The sequence below is a fragment of the Babylonia areolata genome, chromosome 10, assembly GCF_041734735.1.
Source record: "Babylonia areolata isolate BAREFJ2019XMU chromosome 10, ASM4173473v1, whole genome shotgun sequence".
NCBI classification, from domain to species: Eukaryota; Metazoa; Mollusca; class Gastropoda; order Neogastropoda; family Buccinidae; genus Babylonia; species Babylonia areolata.
The window spans coordinates 5,458,235-5,478,234 of NC_134885.1; the positions used below are offsets into that span (position 1 = coordinate 5,458,235).

A 20,000-nucleotide genomic window follows, 5' to 3' on the forward strand; every position below is an offset into this window, starting at 1 on the left:
ATAATACACAATGCAATGCAGTGCAGTGCAGTGCAATGCAATGAAATGCAATACAGTACAATACAATACTGTACAATACAGTACAGTACAATACAATACAATTGGCCTGCAGTACAATACAATGAATACAGTACTATACAATACAATGAACACAATAACATGCAATACAATGCAATGCAGTGCAATGCCATACAATACAATACAATAAACAGAATACAATACAATACAGTACAATACAATACAATACAATAAACAGAATACAATACAATACAGTACAATACAATACAATATAGTACAGTACAGTAACAATTCAATACAAAACAATAGGCCTGCAGTACAACACAACAGAATACAACATAATGCCACGCAATACAATTCAATGTAATAAAAGATAATACCAAAAAAAAACTATGAATCAAACTGTATTAATCAATTAATTAAATAAATTAAATTAAATAAAACTTACGTATGTCCTCCTCCGCATCTGCTACCGACATTAGGGTGGGAAGCCAGTCAACTGCGTGAACGATTCTGCAATGGTGATGATAGTGACTGATGTCATGACGGCAACTGGTGCCAGATAGCTGAAGAAGAAGAATGAGGAGGAGGAGGAGGAGAAGGAAGAGAAGAAGAAGAGGGAGGAGGAGGAGGGGAGGGAAGAGAAGAAGAAGAGGGAGGACGAGGAGGTGGAGGAGGAGAAGAGAGGGAAGAAAAGGAGAAGAGGGAGGAGGAGGAGCAGGTGGAGGAGGAGGAGAGGGAAGAGAAGAAGAGGAGGAGGAGCAGGTGGAGGAGGAGGAGGAGAGGGAAGAAAAGAAGAAGGAGGAGGAGGAGAAAGAGAGGAAAAGGGTGAGGAGGAGGGGGAGGAAGAGGGGGAGGAGGAGGGGGGGGGGTAAGAAGGAGGCGGAAGAGAAAAAGTAATGTCTAACTGATAGAATAAGAGAAGAAGAACGACGACGACGACAACAACAACAACAACAAACGGACAACAACAAAAAAAGAAAGACAACAACAATAGCATCAGCAGCATCAACAGCAACAGCAACAGCAACAACAACCGTTCCTTACCCATCATACACACCGCCTCTTCCGCCGAAGAGGTTCTTGCTGTACAGGAAGCTCGGTACACGATTACCTCCCTCCCACAGGGTGTCTTTAGCGCCGCGTAGTGGCCAGTTATTCCCCCCTGCTAGCACTTGACCACCATTCTGTGGAGGACAAGGAGAGACAGTGTATAGAATCGAACTCCATGAACCTGTTTGGGGCACCAAAAAAGATATTTGACGTCTTCAGAGAATTTCTGTTTTATTAATATATTTTGTTAATGAACAAAAACAAAAACCGTGTGTGTGTGTGGTGTGGTGAGGTGTGTGTGTGTGTGTGTGAGAGAGAGAGAGAGAGAGAGAGAGAGAGAGAGAGAGAGAATAGATTATTTCATACTGAGAAATATGTTGAGACAAAGACAGTACAATACAGTACAGTACAAGACAAGACATGACAATACAAACAGACCACAAAAAAAATAATAATATGAAACAAAAATCAAAATCTCAAGGAACATATACATGGCTGAGTAAGTATAAAAAAAAGTATTTAAAAAAAAAAACAAAAAAAACATTGACACACATAAGAACATTTTTAACCATTCTGATGAGATGATAAACGGAGGTCCCGTGTGCAGCGTGCGTGTAACGCACGTAAAATGCCCCAAAAGACAGGACAAGGGTGTTGACCATGGCCAAACTCTGTAGAAAAAACAGACTTTGACAGGAAAACACAAGCACGTGTAGACAGAAGAAAGGAAAAAAAGGAAACAAATGGGTTGTGCTCAACTGGAGCGACGCTATCGCCAGGGAGAGAGAGAGAGATATACCTAAATATCACACGGAGAAATGAGCTCTGCTGAAACAGTAATACAATTCAATACAATACAATACGATACGACGCCACGCAACGCAACGCAACGCAACAAGTGCAGTACAGTGCAGTGCAGTACAACACAACACAACACAGTACAACGCAATACAGTACAACACAACACAACACAACACAGTACAACACAACACAACACAACACAGTACAACGCAATACAGTACAACACAACACAACACAACACAGTACAACGCAATACAGTACAGTACAATACAGTGCAGTCAACACAACACAACACAACACAGTACAACGCAATACAGTACAACACAACACAACACAACACAACACAGTACAACGCAATACAGTACAACACAACACAACACAACACAACACAGTACAACGCAATACAGTACAACACAACACAACACAGTACAACGCAATACAGTACAACACAACACAACACAGTACAACGCAATACAGTACAACACAACACAACACAGTACAACACAACACAACACAACACAACACAGTACAACGCAATACAGTACAGTACGGTGCAGTGCAGTACAACACAACACAACACAACACAACGCAATACAGTACAATACAGTGCAGTCAACACAACACAACACAACACAACACAACACAACACAACACAGTACAACGCAATACAGTACAGTACAGTGCAGTGCAGTACAACACAACACAACGCAACACAACACAACACAACGCAACACAACACAACACAATACAGTACAGTACTGTGCAGTGCAGTCAACACAACACAACACAACACAACACAACACAACACAACGCAACACAACGCAACACAACACAACACAACGCAACACAACACAACGCAACACAACGCAACACAACACAACACAACACAGTACAGTACAGTGCAGTCAACACAACACAACACAACACAACACAACACAACACAACAGTACAACGCAATACAGTACAGTACGGTGCAGTGCAGTACAACACAACACAACGCAACACAACACAACACAACGCAACACAACACAACACAACGCAACACAACACAACGCAACACAACACAACACAACGCAACACAACGCAATACAGTACAGTACAGTGCAGTGCAGTCAACACAACACAACACAACACAACACAACGCAACACAACGCAACACGACACAACACAGTACAGTACAGTGCAGTCAACGCAACACAACGCAACACAACACAACAGTACAACGCAATACAGTACAGTACGGTGCAGTGCAGTCAACACAACACAGTACAACACAACACAACACAGTACACTGCAGTACAGCGCACTACAGTGCAGTGAAGTAAAACATAACACAACACTACACTACACTACACTGCACTGCACTGCACTACACTACACTGCACTGCACTACACTACACTACAATACACTACACTGCACTGCACTGCACTGCACTACACTTCGCAGCACTGCACTGCACTACACTACACTGCACTGCACTGCACTACACTACACTACACTGCACTGCACTGCACTACACTACACTACACAACGCAAGACTACATAGCACAACACAACACCACACAACGCAACACTACATTACAACACAGCACTTCACATTACCACAGAACAACACAAAACAAGACAACACAACACAACACAACACAACACACCACTACACAATACACCCCGACACAGCACAACATAACACAACACAACGCAATGCAACACAACACAGCACAGCACAACACATCACAGCACAGCACAACACAACAAAACACAACACATCACAGCACGCAATACAACAAAACGCAATGCAGCGCAACACAACATGACACAACACAGCACAGCACGGTTCGGTACAACATAACACAGCACAGCACAGTGCAGTACAACAGAGCACAACACAGCACAGCACAACACAGTACAGCACAGCACAACACAGTACAGTACAACACAGTACAATACAACACAACACAACACAGCACAACACAACACAGCACAGCACAACAACACAGTAGAGTACAGTACAGTACAACACAACACAGCACAACACAGTACAGCACAACACAGCACAACACAGTACACCACAACACAACACAACGCAGCACAGCACAGCACAGTTATGACGAAAACGCAATACAATACAGTACAATACAACACAATACAACACAACACGGCGCAGCACAGCACAATACAACACAGCACAACGCAGCACATCACACAACACAACACAAGACAGCAAACACAACACAACACAGCACAGCACATCACACAACACAATACAGGACAACGCATTGCCACACAACGCAGCACAACGCAACGCAACGCAAAGAAACGCAACGCTACACAACGCTACACAACGCTACACAACGCTACACAACGCAGCACAACGCTACACAACGCAGCACAACGCAACGCAAAGAAACGCAACACAACACAACGCTACACAACGCTACACAACGCTACACAACGCTACACAACGCAACACAACGCTACACAACGCAGCACAACGCAACGCAAAGAAACGCAACACAACGCTACACAACGCTACACAACGCAGCACAACGCAACGCAAAGAAACGCAACACAACGCAACGCTACACAACGCAGCACAACGCAACACAACGCAACGCAACGCAAAGAAACGCAACACAACGCAGCACAACGCAACACAACGCAACGCAACGCAACGCAACGCAACACAGCACCCACATCCGAAGTGAAGACCAGCAGCAAGTTGTCCAGGTAACCCAGTGTGTCCAACGTGTCTGTGATGTTTCCTACAGCTTCGTCCATGGCGGCGGCCATTGCTGAAAAAAGCGTTGTACGTTCGTGTGTGTGTGGGGGGGGGGGGGTGGGGGTGTGGAGGGGAGGTGGGGTAGAGGATGAGGTATGTGAGTGTATGCATGCCTACACTGTGGGAGCAACAGGATATTGGAACGTATATATATCTTTGTATATATGTGTGTGGGGTTGGGGGTGGGAGATATGGGCGTATGTGTGTGTGCTTGTACAAGTAAGTGTTCATCTGTGTGTGTGTGTGTGTGTGTGTTTACACTCTCTGTCTCTCTGTCTCCTTGTGTCTGTCTGTCTGTCGCTCTGTGTGTGTGTGTGTGTGTGTGTGTGTGTGTGTGTGTGTGTGTGTGTGTGTGTGTGTGTGTGTGCGTGTGTGTGTGTGTTTACACTCTCTGTCTCTCTGCCTCTGTGTGTCTGTCTGTCTGTCGCTCTGTGTGTGTGTGTGTGTGTGTGTGTGTGTGTGTGTGTGTGTGTGTGTGTGTGTGTTTACACTCTCTGTCTCTCTGTCTCTGTGTGTCTGTCTGTCTGTCGCATATGTATGTGTGTGTGTATTTGTGTGTTTACACTGTCTCTCTGCCTCTGTGTGTCTGTCTGTCTGTCGCTCTGTGTGTGTGTGTGTGTGTGTGTGTGTGTGTGTGTGTGTGTGTGTGTTTACACACTCTCTGTCTCTCTGCCTCTGTGTGTCTGTCTGTCGCTCTGTGTGTGTGTGTGTGTGTGTGTGTGTGTGTGTGTGTGTGTGTGTGTGTGTGTTTACACTCTCTGTCTCTCTGTATCTGTGTGTCTGTCTGTCGCTCTGTGTGTGTGTGTGTGTGTGTGTGTGTGTGTGTGTGTGTGTGTGTGTGTTTACACTCTCTGTCTCTCTGTCTCTGTGTGTCTGTCTGTCTGTCGCTCTGTGTGTGTGTGTGTGTGTGTGTGTGTGTGTGTGTGTGTGTGTGTGTGTTTACACTCTCTGTCTCTCTGTCTCTGTGTGTCTATCTGTCTGTCGCTGTGTGTGTGTGTGTGTGTGTGTGTGTGTGTGTGTGTGTGTGTGTGTGTGTGTGTGTGTGTGTTTACGCTCTCTGTCTCTTTGTCTCTGTGTGTCTGTCTGTCTGTCGCTCTGTGTGTGTGTGTGTGTGTGTGTGTGTGTGTGTGTTTACACACTCTCTGTCTCTCTGCCTCTGTGTGTCTGTCTGTCGCTCTGTGTGTGTGTGTGTGTGTGTGTGTGTGTGTGTGTGTGTGTGTGTTTACACTCTCTGTCTCTCTGTCTCTGTGTGTCTGTCTGTCGCTCTGTGTGTGTGTGTGTGTGTGTGTGTGTGTGTGTGTGTGTGTGTGTTTACACTCTCTGTCTCTCTGTCTCTGTGTGTCTGTCTGTCGCTGTGTGTGTGTGTGCGTGTGTGTGTGTGTGTGTGTGTGTGTGTGAGTGTGTGTGTGTGCGTGTGCGTGTGTGTGTGTGTGTGTGTGTGTGTGTGTGTGTGTGCGTGTGAGTGTGTGTGTTACTGTCTCTCCTGCTCTGTCTGTCTCTCTATTGTCTGCCTGCCTGCCTGCCTGTCTGTCTCTCAGACTTTAATACATGCGTTGGTAGAGCAGATTTTGTGTGGGGTATTTCGCTTTCTTTATCACTGGATTGTGTTAATTAATTAATTAATTAATTAATTAATTAATTAATTAATTAATTAATTAATTAATTAATTAACAGAAAACAAATAAAATAAAATAAATAAATAAAAAATAATAGACAAATAAATACATTTAAAAAAATACTTGGCCTAATCAATGCATTGGTAGAGAAGATGTGGTGTGGTGTATTTCCCTTTTCTATCTCGGCCGCGCATATGGATCAGCGCGCACGCGCGCGCAATTTGACCCCCCCCCCCCCCCCCCCCCACCCCCACCCCCTTGAAACAGAACCTGAAAGTGGGTATCGAATGTCTTGGGTTAGTGTCAGACTTACCGCAGTATTTGCGCCGGGGTCCTTCCGGCATGTGGGAACAGTAATTTTCTTCGTATTTTTCGGGCACCTGTCAGACGATGACTTCAGTTGAAAATCTTTGAGGTATTTGGCGGCAGGGTTACGGGTGGGGTGGGGTCGGGGTGGGGTGGAGACACAGAGGGAAAGAGGTGATGGGGATGGAATAGTTAGTTGTGTGTGTGAAAGACACCAAAACAAAATGAAACAAAGACGAACAAAAAAACAAAAAAATGGACAAAGAAACAACACGAAAGACACCAACACAAAACGAAACAAAGAAAAAAAAATAATGAACAAAGAAACAACGAAAGACACCAACACAAAACGAAACAAAGACAAAACAAAAAAAAAATGAACAAAGAAACAACGAAAGACACCAACACAAAACGAAACAAAGACAAGAAAAAATGAACAAAGAAACAACAAAAGACACCAACACAAAACGAAACAAAGACGAGACAAACAAACAAAAAACGTTGAAAGCAAGAAGCATAGAAAGAAAGGAAAAAAAAAAGACAGTAAGAAAAAAAGGCAGAGAGAAAGAAAGAAACGCAGACAACAAAAAGACAATGGAAAATTGACTGATTAAAACGATGCTTACCTGGAAGTTGAAGTTTAATCGAACGGGCGCAATAGCCGAGTGGTCAAAGCGTTTGAGTTTCAATCTGAAGGTCCCGGGTTCGAATCACGGTGACGGCGCCTGGTGGGTAAAGGGTGGAGATTTTTTTATGATCTCCCAGGTCAACACATGTGCAGACGTGCTTCGTGCCTGAACCCCCTTCGTGTGTGGACGCAAGCAGAGGATCAAATACGCACGTTAAAGATCCTGTAATCCATGTCAGCGTTCGGTGGGTTATGAAACAAGAACATACCACAGCATGCGCACCCCGGAAAACGGAGTATGGCTGCCTACATGGCGGTGGGGTGTGCGGGGAGGGAGGGGGGGGGGCGGTAAAAACGGTCATGCACGTAAAAAACCCACTGGTGTACATACGAGTGAACGTGGGAGTTGCAGCCCACGAACGAACGAAGAAGAAGAAGAAGCTTAATCGGAGTTCTATCATACGAGAGGGCACCCCGAAAGATTAGTATCAGTATCAGTATCAGTAGCTCAAGGAGGCGTCACTGCGTTCGGACAAATCCATATACGCTACACCACATCTGCCAAGCAGATGCCTGACCAGCAGCGTAACCCAACGCGCTTAGGCCTTGGGGAAAAAATAAATAAATAAATAAGATAAAATAAAATAAAATGAAATAAATGAAATAAAACAAAATGATAAAATAAAAATAATAATTTTTTTTTTAAATAAACAAAAATAAAATGAATGAAAATAAATAAATCAATTAAATTAGATTTTTTTTTTAAATATAATAAAATAAAATAAGATTTAAAAAATTAAAAATAACAATAATAAAATAATAAAAGAAAGAATTATGGTTAACCATGATTCTGGGGTGACGCCTTCTCCCCGAGTAGAAAGGACGACAGCCGAAAAGAAAGAAAGAAAGAAAGAAAGAGAGAAAGAGAGAAAGAAAGAAAGAAAGAAAGAAGGAAGAAGGGACAAAATCGTACTTCCAGAGGCTCGTGGACTGACTGGAAAGCCAGATACAGGAACAGAGGCTGCGATCTGTCGTGATTTCTCAGAATCTGCACCGCACGCTCGGCAAACACGTTCTGCGCACGCGGGCACACACACACACACACACACACACACACACACACACACACACACACACACACAGATTTTCGGTTCGTATAAGACCTGTGGGAAACATCCGTCGACACAAATCACACTTAAGGTAATTTCAAACACCAAGAATAACCCAACAAAGTCTGAACAGAAATAATAATTATGCCCATCAGATTGTCAAGCAATCAAACAGCAGCTACTCAACTCGGAGAGTGAACAGACAATGAATTTAAGGAAGTAAAGCGATAAGAAAAGAAAATCATCAAATAAAGGCAAATAATGAAGCATAGTAATCATAAAATTAAGTTTCTAACGAAATGTTGATTACTTGACAGAAGGATATATAAGAAGCTAAATAGACAGGTAGACAGATGAACAAACAGGCTGCCAGGCAGGTAGATAGATAGATAGATACGAGTAGATAGATAGATAGATAGATAGATAGATACCCCCGAAAACGGAGTATGGCTGCCTACGTGGCGGGGTAAAAACGGTCATACACGTAAAAGCCTACATAAAAGTGTACATACGAGTGAACGTGGGAGTTGCAGCCCACGAACGAAGATAGATGGATAGATAGATAGATAGATAGATAGATAGATAGATAGATAGATAGACCGATGCGCACGAACGAAGTAGATGTTTGGTTCTGGGGGTATGTACATATATGGGTACAAAACGAAAAATGGGCGGCGTTGCACAATGACGAAGAGCTGTCACATAGGACGGTAGTCCGAATTTCACACTGTGAAATCTGTTGTCACAAAACATACAATACAATACAATGCAATGCAGTGTAATGCAGTGTAATGCAATGCAATGTAATACAATACAATGCAATACACTACAATATCATACAATACGATACGATACGATAGGTTTCAATTTTTTCAAGGAGGCGTAACTGCGTTCGGAGACTTGAAATCCGTTTACGCTACCCCACATCTGCTAGGCAGACGCCTAACCAGCAGCATAACCCACAGTACAATACAATACAATACAATACAATACAACACAATATTGGAGACATGAGTTCCTAACCTAGGAGCACAGACGGGCCTAATAGCCGAGTGGTTAAAGCGTTTGACTTTCAATCTGAGGGTCCCGATTTCGAATCTCGGTAACGGCGCCTTGTGGGTAAAGGGTGGAGATTTTTCCCGATCTCCCAGGTCAACTTATGTGCAGACCTGCTAGTGCCTGAACCCTCTTCGTGTGCATATGCACGCAAAATATCAAATACGCACGTTAATGATAATGTAATCCATGTTAGCGTTCAGTGGGTTATGGAAACAAGAACATACCCAGCATGCACACCCCCGAAAACGGAGTCTAAGTGTGTATGTGTGCATGCCTGAGATCTGATTGAATGACACGGGAAACATATGATAAGCGCCTAAATGCAGCCGTCAGTCGGCTCTACCTAGGCAGGCAGTTTGCTGTACAAATGACCCCGACTTTGTTAAGCGCTTAGAGCTTGTTCTCCGACCGAGGATAGGCACTATAAGTATCCATATCATTCATTCATTCATCCATTGCTATCGCAGAAGCTCCCCAACTTACTGTGGAATAACTACCGAAGTCCTTGAAGTCCACCGTGCGGTTGACTCTGAAGTCATAGCCTGGTCCTGAAGAGAAATTCAGAGCCTTTCATTGAATGCATAGCTGAGACCCGAAAACGGAGTATGGCTGCCTAGATGGCGGGGTAAAAACGGTCATGCACGTAAAAGCCCGTTCGTGTATATACGAGTGAACGTGGGAGTTGCAGCCCACGAACGAAGAAGAAGACGAAGAAGAATGATTTTGGATCCTGGCTGAGTGGGTGTATATTTTTCTGTCATGTCTGGGTGAGTGCATATGTTTCGGGGGGGCAGGGGGGAGGGTTTTTGGGGTTTTTTGTTGTTTTTGTACTCTCTCCCCTTGTATATCACTATGACAGTATCTCTGATTGACGGCCTTTTTCATCCACAGAATTCCTCTTTCTTGCAGTACAACTACACAGTACATCCGTGGTATCCAGGAAACAACACAGGTGACAGACACATCCACGCACAGAAATAATGAACTTGCAATAGACTTTATACAGCGTCACACACCAGGTATCCCACATTAATTAAGAGGTGAGAAACTGAAATCAGTTGTGCGAACAAAAACTCGCATCGTGTCAACTGAACCGAGTGACGCGAGCTGTGATGCCAGCGACCGACGTCCAGACGAGTTAGACGCGAACTGATGCCCAGATAGCTAGCACCCACACTCAAACCATGATTCTGAGGTAGCGCCCTCTCACGGGGGGCAGAATCACAGCCACGTGGTCACCAGCGGTGTCTCCAGAAACTTAACACCATAATGTTCCACCGGACTGCAAATTCGTCCATTCACGAAAACACACGCTTTGGTGCGATGCGCGGGCGTGTGCAGGCATGCGTTTGCGCGCACATACGTACATGCTTGTAAACACACAGTCTTATACCCTCATAAAACATACATGAAATACATACACACGCGCGCGTAAACACACACACACACACACACACACACACACACACACACACACACACACACACACACACACACACACACACACACACGCATACACACACACAGGAAGAGGAAGAAGATGAAGATGACGATGAACAAGAAGAAGAACAGGAACAATTAGTAGAACAAGAAGAGGAACAGGAACAATAAGCAGAACAAGAAGAGGAACAGGAACAATAAGCAGAACAAGAAGAGGAACAGGAACAATAAGCAAAAGAACAAGAAGAGGAACAGGAACAATAAGCAGAACAAGAAGAGGAACAGGAACAATAAGCAGAACAAGAACAAGAAGAGGAACAGGAAAGGAACAATATGCAGAACAAGAACAAAAAGAGGAACAGGAACAATAAGCAGAACAAGAAGAGGAACAGGAACAGGAACAATTGGCAGTACAAGAACAAGAAGAGGAACAGGAACAATAAGCAGAACAAGAAGAGGAACAGGAACAGGAACAATTGGCAGAACAAGAACAAGAAGAGGAACAGGAACAATAAGCAGAACAAGAAGAGGAACAGGAACAATAAGCAGAACAAGAAGAAGAAGAGGAACAGGAACAATAAGCAAAAGGACAAGAAGAGGAACAGGAACAATAGGCAGAACAAGAACAAGAAGAGGAACAGGAACAATAGGCAGAACAAGAACAAGAAGAGGAACAGGAACAACAAGAAGAGGAACAGGAACAATAAGCAGAACAAGAACAAGAAGAGGAACAGGAACAATTAGCAGAACAAGAAGAGGAACAGGAACAATAAGCAGAACAAGAACAAGAAGAACAAAACACACAAGAAGAAGAAGAAGAAACCAGAAGAACAAGATCAAGAAGACAAAGAAACGAAAGTACGGTCGACACTTGCAGACAAAAACATTAATAAATAGATAAATAAATAAAGGGTGGCGCCGGATTGTGGCGAAGCGGTGTTCTCGTTGACAGCAGACCGGATTTCACACAGAGAAATCTGTTATGACGAGAACGAAATACAATATAGTACAACACAACACAACACAATACAATACAATACAATACAATACAATACAATACAATACAACAAATACAACACAACATATAAAACAATACAACACAATACAATGCAATACAACACAATGCAATACAACACAACATATAAACAATACAGTACAATACAACACAATACAATACCATACAGTACAATACAATACAACACAACATATAAAACAATACAATACAAAACAACACAATGCAATACAACATATAGAATAATACAGTACTACACAACACTGCACGATACACTTCAATACAATACAATACAAAGAACACAACATATTAAACAATACAGTACTACGCAACACAACACAATACAATACAGTACAATACAACACACCTTATAAAACAATACAATACAACACAACACAATAGAATACTATACAATGCAATACAATACAACTTACAAAAAATACATAACAACACGACACAACACAATACAATACAACACACCTTATAAAACAATACAATACAACACAATACGATGCAACACAATACAATCAATGCAATACAACACCACACAACACAATACAATACAATACAACGCAATATAATGCAACACAATACAATACAGTACAGTACAGTACAGTTCAGTACAGCACAGTGCACACCACTGCTATGGTGATAGTAGGTTTCTCCCCCAGTCAGGTACCCCAGAAAACTGTCGAACCCCCGTTCTGTTGGAGTATACTCCCATTTACAGAAACCTAGATGCCACCTGGAAAAGAAAAAAAAAAAAAAAAAAGAATATGTGTTTCTACTTTCAGAGGCTAACGAACACTTCTTTTTTTTTTGTTTGTTTGTTTCTTTCTTTCTTTTCTTGCAACACGATAATGGAGGAAAAAACACGTGTACTTCATTACCTTTCTGTTATTTCTTCTTCTTCTTTTTTTCATATCTCAAAAAAGTTTCATGTACATCAGCCTTGGACTATAATACAGTGAGCAAAGGTTGGGTATGGGGTGAGGGAGGGAGGCATTAGATAATATTGTACTGCCTATAACAAATGCGATCCGATGCCAAACCATATCATATATGCCATGCCGTGCAATACAATACAATACAATACAATACAATACAATGCAGTACAGTACAGTTCAGTACGATGCGATCCTGTACCATACCATACCATACTATAAATACCAATTCGTGCAATACAATACAATATAGTACAATACAATGCAGCACAGAACAATACAGTACAGTATAGTACAGTACAATGTAATACAGTACAGTACAGTACAGTACAGAACAATACAATACAATACAGTTCAGTACCATGCGATCCTGTACCATACCATACCATACCATGTCGTACAATACAATATAGTACAGTACAATACAGCACAGAACAATACAGTACAGTACAAAGCAGTACAGTACAGTACAGTACAGTACAGTACAATACAATAAGAATAATAATAATATCATCAGCTGGCGGTATCCGGGTAGTGAGGGGTGGTGGGGTGGGGTGAAGGGGAAGGGGAGCCCTGAACGAAAGGAGAGAGTTACTTCTCTTTTTTTATTGTGTAGAAAAGTTTCCGGTCAGCTGGCCAGCGGAAAAGCCGATGGGCTTTCGGATGAAGGCGGAACAGGCGCCGCTTGCTGTGTTATTTTGCAGCACGTCCTCGTTTTTTTATCTTTTCTTGAAGAACCCCTAGTATTGTATTGTATTGTATTGTGTTGTGTTGTGTTGTGTTGTATTGTGTTGTATTGTGTTATGTTGTGTTGTATTGTGTTGTATTGTATTGTATTGTGTTGTGTTGTATTGTATTGTGTTGTGTTGTATTGTGTTGTATTGTATTGTGTTGTGTTGTATTGTGTTGTATTGTATTGTGTTGTGTTGTGTTGTATTGTATTGTATTGTATTGTGTTGTATTGTATCGTGTTGTATTGTATTGTATTGTGTTGTATTGTGTTGTGTTGTATTGTGTTGTATTGTATTGTGTTGTGTTGTGTTGTATTGTGTTGCGTTGCGTTGTGTTGCGTTGCGTTGCGTTGCGTTGCGTTGTGTTGTGTTGTGTTGTATTGTGTTGTATTCCAAATTTCTTTGTTCGTGTTCTGTTCATAGATTTTTCTTCTGCTTTCAAAACACCATCCAACCTCAGCTGATGGCACTGAAGCTTCTTTTCCTTGATATCAGTTCAAAGCTCGTTCTATGGATCATCAGCTTTCTCACCAGCATGGATGTTTATGATTGTGATGTCCCACATTAACTTGGCATTATTTTGGGCATTGTATTCCTTTTGTGTTTTCATACCGTATATTGTTTGTGTAGCGTACACCACACATGAATTTCTCTTCTTGAGATAATAAAGTAATCTGTATCTGTATTGTATTGTATCTATTGCATTGTACTGTACTGCACTTTACTGTACTGTATTGTATTGATGATATTAATAATAACAATAATAATAATAGTAATGGACACTTGATGAGCTTTTTCCTCCGAAATAGGGTGTTCAAAGCACTTTACAATAAACATTAAAACATGTACCCACGCGTGTCCGCGAAAACACACACACACACACACACACACACACACACCTACACACACACACACACATACTCCACACACGTGCACACACATTATGATTCATAATCATCTTAACTCATAACGCCTGTGCTAAAAAAGTATATATAAAAAAAAATATATTTAAAGTATGGCACCACATACTTGCCAACAGCGTGAGTAGCGTAGCCCCGTTTCTTCATAACTTGGGGCAATATGGTCAGTTCTTCCGGCAGACCAACGCCCTGTCTCGTTAATATAACATTATGCTGCACAGAGGAGGTAAAATGACAACTGTTATCGTCACCGTCTTTCGTTGTCATCGTTGTCCTGTTCAAAGTCTCTTGTCAACATCATCAATGTCGTCGCCTCTGCCATCAGTCATATAAGTGTCATCATTATAGTAGTAGTAGTAGTAGTAGTAGTAGGGGTGGTGGGGGTGGGGGTGGTAGTAGTAGTAGTTGTAATAGTAGAAGCAGCAGCGATAGTAGTAGTAGTAGTAGTAGCAGCAGATGAATGTCATCATTATAGTAGTAGTAGTAGTAGTAGCAGCAGCAGCAGCAGCAGCATATAAGTGTCATAGTAGTAGTAGTTGTAGTAGCAGCAGCAGCATATTGGTGTCATCATCCTAGCAGTAGTTGAAGTAGCAGTAGCAGCAACAACAGCAGCACCAGCACCAGCATATAAGTGTTATCATCGTAGTAGTAGTAGTAGTGTTGTAGAAGAAGGAGGTGCAGTTGTAGCATATAAGTGTCATCATCATAGTAGTAGTAGTAGTAGTGGTGGTGGTGGTTGTAGTGGTTGTAGTATTAGTGTTGTAGAAGGAGGAGGAGGGAGAGGGCGATGATGAATAGGAGGAGAAGGAAGATATGCAGAAAACAGAAATGAAAAAGGTGTTGAAATAAACAGTGTTGTATGAAATGAGTACTGTCCTATTTGAGTTCATGTTGATGTTGTATTGTTGCTATTGCAACTACCCCCCCCCCCCCATTCCTCTCTCTCTCTCTCCCTCTCTCTCTCTCTCTCATTTGATTCTGTTAATCGTAATCTTTTGTGGCCAGTTCTACTTAGGAATGGTATAAGAGGTAAACTTTACAAATGTGTAAAAAGCATGTATAATGTAGTAAGATCTAGAGTTCGCTGCGGCGCTAAACTGACTGAATTCATTAACTGTACAGCTGGGGTTAGACAGGGAGATGCCTGCAGTCCAATTTTGTTTTCTTTATTCATTAATGAATTAGCAATCCATGTAATTAATAATGGAAGACATGGGGCTTTGTTTCCGATTGATTCTTTTGAATTATTCATACTTTTGTTAGCTGATGATGTTATTCTGATTTCAGAAACTGTTATAGGGTTACAAACACAGTTGAACAACCTTCACCATGCAGCAGTTTCACTCCAATTAAAAGTTAATATGTTGAAAAGTAATATCATAGTATTTCGTAAGGGTGGATATTTGAGCAGCAGAGAAAGATGGGTGTATGATGGTAGTTTGATGCCAGTTGTCAATGTTTACAAATATCTGGGCATATTTTTCTCCACACGCTTGAGTTTCGTTGGGGCATGCAAAGATCTAGCAAGCAGAGCCAAAAATGCATTGATTTGTATTATGAAAAAGTTGCATATGCTCAATAATGTTTCCTTTGATTTGTTTATCAAATTATTTGACACACAAGTGCAGCCTGTTGTGCAATACGGCTCTGAATTGTGGGGTCTAGACAAAGCTGCTGTTCACTGTGAATCAGTCCACACTTTTGCATTAAAGAGATTTTTAGGAGTAGATAGGCAAACGCCAAATGACTTAGTATATGGTGAAACGAATCGATACCCGTTATATTTAGTTTCTGCAGTCAGGTGTATACGTTATTGGTTGAGATTATTACATATGGAACATAACAGAATACCCCGCAAAGCTTATGATATGCTATATGATTTAGATACTAGAGGCAGAGTGAACTGGGTAACCAAGATTCGCCATTGTTTGTTTGAATATGGATTTGGATTTGTTTGGTTAAACCAAGGTGTTGGTAGCATCCAGGCATTTATCGGTGTGTTTCGACAACGTCTAATTGATTGTAGATGGCAGAAGTGGTCTGATCATATTCAGAATAGTGAAAGATTTAGTTTCTATAAGAATTTTTGCAGTGTGTCTGATCTGAAACCTTACTTAGTGTTGAATATGGATAGACATTTGAAATATATGACAACAAGATTTAGATTTGGCATTACAGAATTAGCGGTCCATCATTACAGATACAGAACATGTAACGACAGTGATCTGACCTGTCCATTATGTAAGGAATCACAAGAAAATGAGATACACTTTGTTCTTTGCTGTCCAGTTTTAAGGAACATTCGAGAGGAGTTTATCCAGCCTAAATATTATAGTAAACCTACGTTGTTTAAATTGAACTTATTGATGTCATCTACTTCCCTGAAGTTGTTCGCAAATTTTCACTATTTCTATACAAAGCTTTCAAATTCAGAGAAATGGCTACTTCGTGAAAATGCTGTATGTATTTTTTTGTTTGTTTGTTGTTGTTTTTTTTTTTTTTCTTTTATTGTCTTACACATTGAACTGTAATGCTGGTATATTTTTGTTTGACTGTGTTTATTGATGCTCACAGTGTCGTGATGTATTGTTTGTAAAATAATGTTCACATTCCCCTTCATAAGGGGCCTAGGCCTATACATGAATAAACCATCTTGAATCTTGAATCTTGAATCTCTCTCTCTCTCTCTCTCTCTCTCTCTCTCTCTCTCTCTCTCTCTCTCTCTCTCTCTCTCTCTCTCTGTTAGCAGACGACTTGTTAACGGACTGACAGCCGGATACGAGAAACAATATGGCGTCCAGTTGGCTTCAGCTTTCCTGGCCAATGAGCTATCCATGTATTTTTAGATCCTTGGATGAAACTCTTCAACTGTCTCGTCAGTGGTAAATGACCTGACCGCCCCTCCCCCTCCTCCCCAACCCCCCTCCCCAAACTTGCCCTCCTCTCCCCGCTTACCCCACCTCACTCCATCCCTACCCCCCACCCTCACCCAGCACAAACGGCTGAGAGAAAACATCGCAGTCTTTCAGCATAGTGGCCATTCCGATCTCTACAGAATAACCACAAAAAAAATTAGTTATATATTTATTTATTTATTTATTTATTTATTTATCACTGTCCAGCTGCTTCCTAATGTTTGCCAGCGAAAGGGTTACGTTGAAAACAGGAAGAAAACAAAACGGAGAAGAAATACATTGCGGAAAATTGATTGTCGTACAGGGTTTACAAAAATGTCATCATCTTAGATGAACCGACTATAAATGAACAAACGAACGCACAAAAATGTTAAGGACCTCTTCGTAAACTTGCACGGTTTTCTTCTTGGGGGTTGGGGGAGTGCGAGGGAGGGAGGGGGGCATTGTGAAATGGTTGCCGAATTTCCCGTAAAATAGCGGTGTTGGCAGCCAGTGTGAGAAGCACCACTCGTAACCAAATGTGCTTTCTATTTGCAAGTGCACGTCTTCTTCTTCTTCTTCTTCTTCTTCTTAACAAAGGAAACCCACAGCTATATTTTATAGACAACTAAATAATTGTGTGTTTTTTTCTTTCTTTTCCTTTCCTTTTTTTTTTTGCTGAAACATTGATCTTTCAAACGCATTGATCAAGCTGTTTATGTTGCACGTGTGCCTGAAACAGCCGTCAGTGTGTTCAGTGAGGGGGTCAGTGTGTTCAGTGAGAGGTCAGTGGAAGACCATGTGACGTCTGCATAAACTGAAACATCTCTCGATTTTTTTTATTTTTTTTTAACCTTTCAGGAAAACATGCTAGCTTTTGCAAGTAGGTCCATATCTTTTTGTGAACCCTGTATATTTGCTTTTACCTGAAGTCCTGTGCGGAAGGGGTATAACCCTGACATGATGGCGCTTCTGGACCTGTAGAGAAAGAAAAAATCAAGAAAATTAATTTTCATTCTTTGAACCCTGTTTGGGGTATGGAGGATAAACATCAACAACATAAACTTTGCTTTGGGTGTACAAAACATCGGAGGTCTGCAATGCAAATTCATTTGGTGATTTAACAAGCAATAAAGATAAATATTGAGCAACCACTCTAATGCGTGAAATCGATTATGAAATAAAGATAGGAACATGTAGATAATAAAGAAGAAATGATGATGATGATGCTGATGATGATGAAATGTAGCAAGAATGAGTGAGTGAATTTGGTACCGAGTGGGTGTGTGAGTGAATGAGAGTTGGCGAATGAACTGACGAAGCAACACATTAGCTAACAAGCTGACAAGCTGGGACAAATATTCATTTCGCCTTAAGGCAAGTTACCTTTGACATGGCAGGGACTCCGCGGGTATAGATTACCTTGGAAGGTTCAGTTATATTTGTATTCAAGACACGTGCGGTGCACTCAGGCAGCTGACCCATCGTCCAGAATTAAAAATCCCGGTGATTCCCTTCTGTGCATGCTCTTTTACTTCTCACCGCACCAGTTCAGAGCATTGTCAAGAGAGTCAGCAACGTTTTAACTCACTCAGTACGGCCAGTCCTCTCTTCTCCTCTACACAGACCCCTCGGATGTCCAGTGGGTGTCTGAATGACCCAACCTTTAGCTTCCGTCGTCAGAACTGTGGTATTCTTTGTCAACATTCACCTCTTCAGTATAAGAGCCTTCCGCTTGCAATATTTTGATGATGGTAATTGGGATGAAACGCTGTTAACGTCGTCTCTTTCGCCGTTCGTATGGAGAGAGTTAAAAGCGAATATGTGAAATGCTTTTATTTGAGAAAATATGTTTATTACTCTTGTTTAAGCAAGTTATCCGCGTGTGTGGAGTGGGTGGGGGGTGGGTGGGTGCGGGTGTGTGCTGTTTATCTGGTTGTGGTTTTCCGCAATTTATCTTTATTCTTATCTATCTTTATATCAATGTGCAATATAGTAGGCTATACTTATAATTATATTCAAAATAATGTTTCTTAATTCTTTCTGTTTTTACATTAAGAATACTAGTTATTACCTGCAGTGTGTGGATGTATGTATGAAACAGTGTATGTGATATTTTTTACATTTGTATCTTCGTAATATTCGTAAAAGCTGTTGTTGACTTTTACAGTTTTGGTCCCCATGTTGTTTACTTGTCTATGTTGTGATAATGCACCTGACCAAATTTCTCCAGTTGGAGATAATAAAGTTATTCTTATTCTTATTCTTAAAACACGTGCTATCCGCAAAGCACGCCTGTTTTCCCTCAACAAAAACAACGCCATGAGCGGATCCGCCATGTTTACCTCTGCTTCGTGGGCAGTCACCCTTGGCATGTAGTCAGGGAAATTTTGCCTTTGGGTTTGAAGTATCCGCAGGTAGACTCGAGTGCTCCTGAATACCGGATACTGCTTGCCCTCGAGCAGTTTGCCTTGCCTCAGGTAGATTTGCTTGCATGTACACCTTTACCTGCAGGCACGATGGTCTCTTGAATACAGTCCCATGGTAGGCTGACTGCCTGACTGACTGAGTGGCTAACTTTTGATTGATTGATTGATTGATATGGACACTTATAAGCGCCTATCCTCGGTCGGAAGCCAAGCTCTAAGCGTTTTACAAACTCTGAGTCATTTGCACAACGAGCTGCCTG

The 20,000-nt window shown here is 41.7% G+C and overlaps 1 protein-coding gene across 1 annotated transcript in view; it reads right to left on the minus strand.

Moving 5' to 3' along the window:
* The window catches only part of LOC143286649 (arylsulfatase B-like), a 33,101-nt gene that overhangs the window by 4,716 nt on the left and 8,385 nt on the right, over positions 1-20,000 (minus strand). The window contains exons 4-12 of the mRNA XM_076594287.1: positions 18,238-18,289; positions 14,527-14,630; positions 12,459-12,567; positions 9,854-9,937; positions 8,176-8,277; positions 6,582-6,648; positions 4,568-4,665; positions 1,066-1,205; positions 467-531 (exon numbers count right to left, since the gene is read on the minus strand). Coding sequence (XP_076450402.1) covers positions 467-531; positions 1,066-1,205; positions 4,568-4,665; positions 6,582-6,648; positions 8,176-8,277; positions 9,854-9,937; positions 12,459-12,567; positions 14,527-14,630; positions 18,238-18,289 — 821 coding nt within the window. The remainder of the gene's footprint in view (positions 1-466; positions 532-1,065; positions 1,206-4,567; positions 4,666-6,581; positions 6,649-8,175; positions 8,278-9,853; positions 9,938-12,458; positions 12,568-14,526; positions 14,631-18,237; positions 18,290-20,000) is intronic.